Raw genomic sequence first — 1731 nt, forward strand, 5'->3', positions numbered from 1 at the left:
TTGCAGGGGGGTGGATGCAACAAGGGCTGCTCCTGGGACCACGGCAGGAGAAAGCACAACTGCCTCCAACCCCCAGCCATGGGTGCCTATGTGGAGAAGTGAGGCTGGAAGCAGCCCTGCTCCCAGGCAAGCACTGCTGGGGGCTGTGGGCATCAGAGCCAGCCCCAAACCCTGATGGCCAGAGCCCAGGCCTGGGGGCAGCAGGAGCCAGGGCCACCATGTACTGGGGCTGAGAACAGAACGATGAGGCTTTGGTGCAGGACGAGCAGCCAGTGAAACATGCCGGCCTAAGTACCCATGCCCTCCTGCCCTGCCGGGCCAGCACCAGAGTGCAGCACAGGTCCTCAGCCTGTCCCCGTCCCCAAGCGACTGTGATGGTCCCAAGCTCATCATCCCACACTGCTCCATCAGGCACCCACCGCCAGCAGCGGCACATCCAGCCCCTGGCACCCACACTGGGGCAGCAGGGCTTCCCTAGGGAGGGGGCAGCCCTGCCATGGCAGAGCAGCAGGGATGGAGCCCCACAGCCGGGCACGGCCACGGGGGTTGGGGGGATGGAGCCCCACAGCCAGGCACGGCCACGTCCCCTGGCAGAGCGCACCCCTGGGGAAGGGCCCCGTGAGAGAAGCAGCCCAAGGAAAGGTGTTTGCAAGCACAGACTTGGCTGACAGACATGAGAGCTCTGGCTGGAGGTAATGGGGAAGCTGGGGGAGATCGACTGGGCACTGTGCTCTCGAGGACCCCTAACACCCTTTGTTGGTCCCTCCTCATCCTCAGCTGTCACTAACACAGACTGCCCAGCACAGGAGGAGCAGCAGCACCCAAGGGCACCTCTGTCCCCACCTGGTCCCAGCCAGCCACCCAGGCTGGAGCAGTGATGAGAGCTCGGGTTCCCACCCAGGGTCCCCCTTGCACCCATCACCATCCCCTGCACCCTGCCTGCGCCCCGGGGCCGGCGCTCCCTCCACACAGACGCACCGCACCGCACACACAGCGTCACAAACAACCATGCATTAGAAACTGAAATGCTGCTGGGAGGCTCCGGGGCTGCGTGGTTCGCTCCGGCGTGGCTGCGGCCCCATGGCACGCGCGGCTCCGTCCATCGCACACAAACAGTCCCGTGGGGTGAGTCTAGCCGAAAATGCCGCCGAAGGTGGAGGCAATGACGATACCCAGGATCACGCAGCAGATTATGATCATGATCTTCTTCTGCTCAGGTGTCCCAGCACCAGCAGGGAGAGAGGGGAGAGGGACTGTGAGTGTTGGGGGCAGGCTGGCCCCGAGAGCTGGGGGTTGCAACCTGCCCTGTTCCTGTTTGCCTGTGGTGGGCTCTGAGCAGCACTGTGGGAGCCAGAGAGGCTCCGGCAGCCCTGGGGCAGGGATGGGCACCCCAGCTCCCCCTTCAGCCCTGAGCTGGCAGAGCTGAGCTGGTGGCCCCTGGGTCCCACAGCTGCCGAGCTGCTGCAGGACCAGGTGTGGGGACTGGGACAGGCAGCTGGCAGCGCGCTCAGGGTCAGAGCTGGACCATGCCTTTTCTCTACTTCTTTTTGGCAAGGGACATGGCTCTCACAGCCGGCCTGGCCCACAGGGTCCACTCTGTCCCTTTTCCTCCCCCCAAGCAGCACCCCTGCCCCACGGCTCGTCATCAGTGCTCATGCAGCTTGTGCCAGGGAGCTCTGCCTCAGCTGGTGCCACCAGCGGGACCCACGCTGCACCCACTGGTGTGGGGTA

The 1731-nt window shown here is 64.9% G+C and overlaps 1 protein-coding gene across 1 annotated transcript in view; it reads right to left on the bottom strand.

Annotated features, from left to right (window-relative positions):
- Nucleotides 1-1131: 1131 nt before the first annotated feature.
- STX1A (syntaxin 1A (brain)) overlaps nucleotides 1132-1731 on the bottom strand; it is a gene marked incomplete at its 5' end in the record, with an annotated part of 30587 nt that continues 29987 nt past the window's right edge. The window contains one exon of the mRNA XM_009318842.1: nucleotides 1132-1209. Coding sequence (XP_009317117.1) covers nucleotides 1132-1209 — 78 coding nt within the window. The remainder of the gene's footprint in view (nucleotides 1210-1731) is intronic.

This window comes from Pygoscelis adeliae, unplaced genomic scaffold (assembly GCF_000699105.1).
Source record: "Pygoscelis adeliae isolate BGI_AS28 unplaced genomic scaffold, ASM69910v1 Scaffold592, whole genome shotgun sequence".
NCBI classification, from domain to species: domain Eukaryota; kingdom Metazoa; phylum Chordata; class Aves; order Sphenisciformes; family Spheniscidae; genus Pygoscelis; species Pygoscelis adeliae.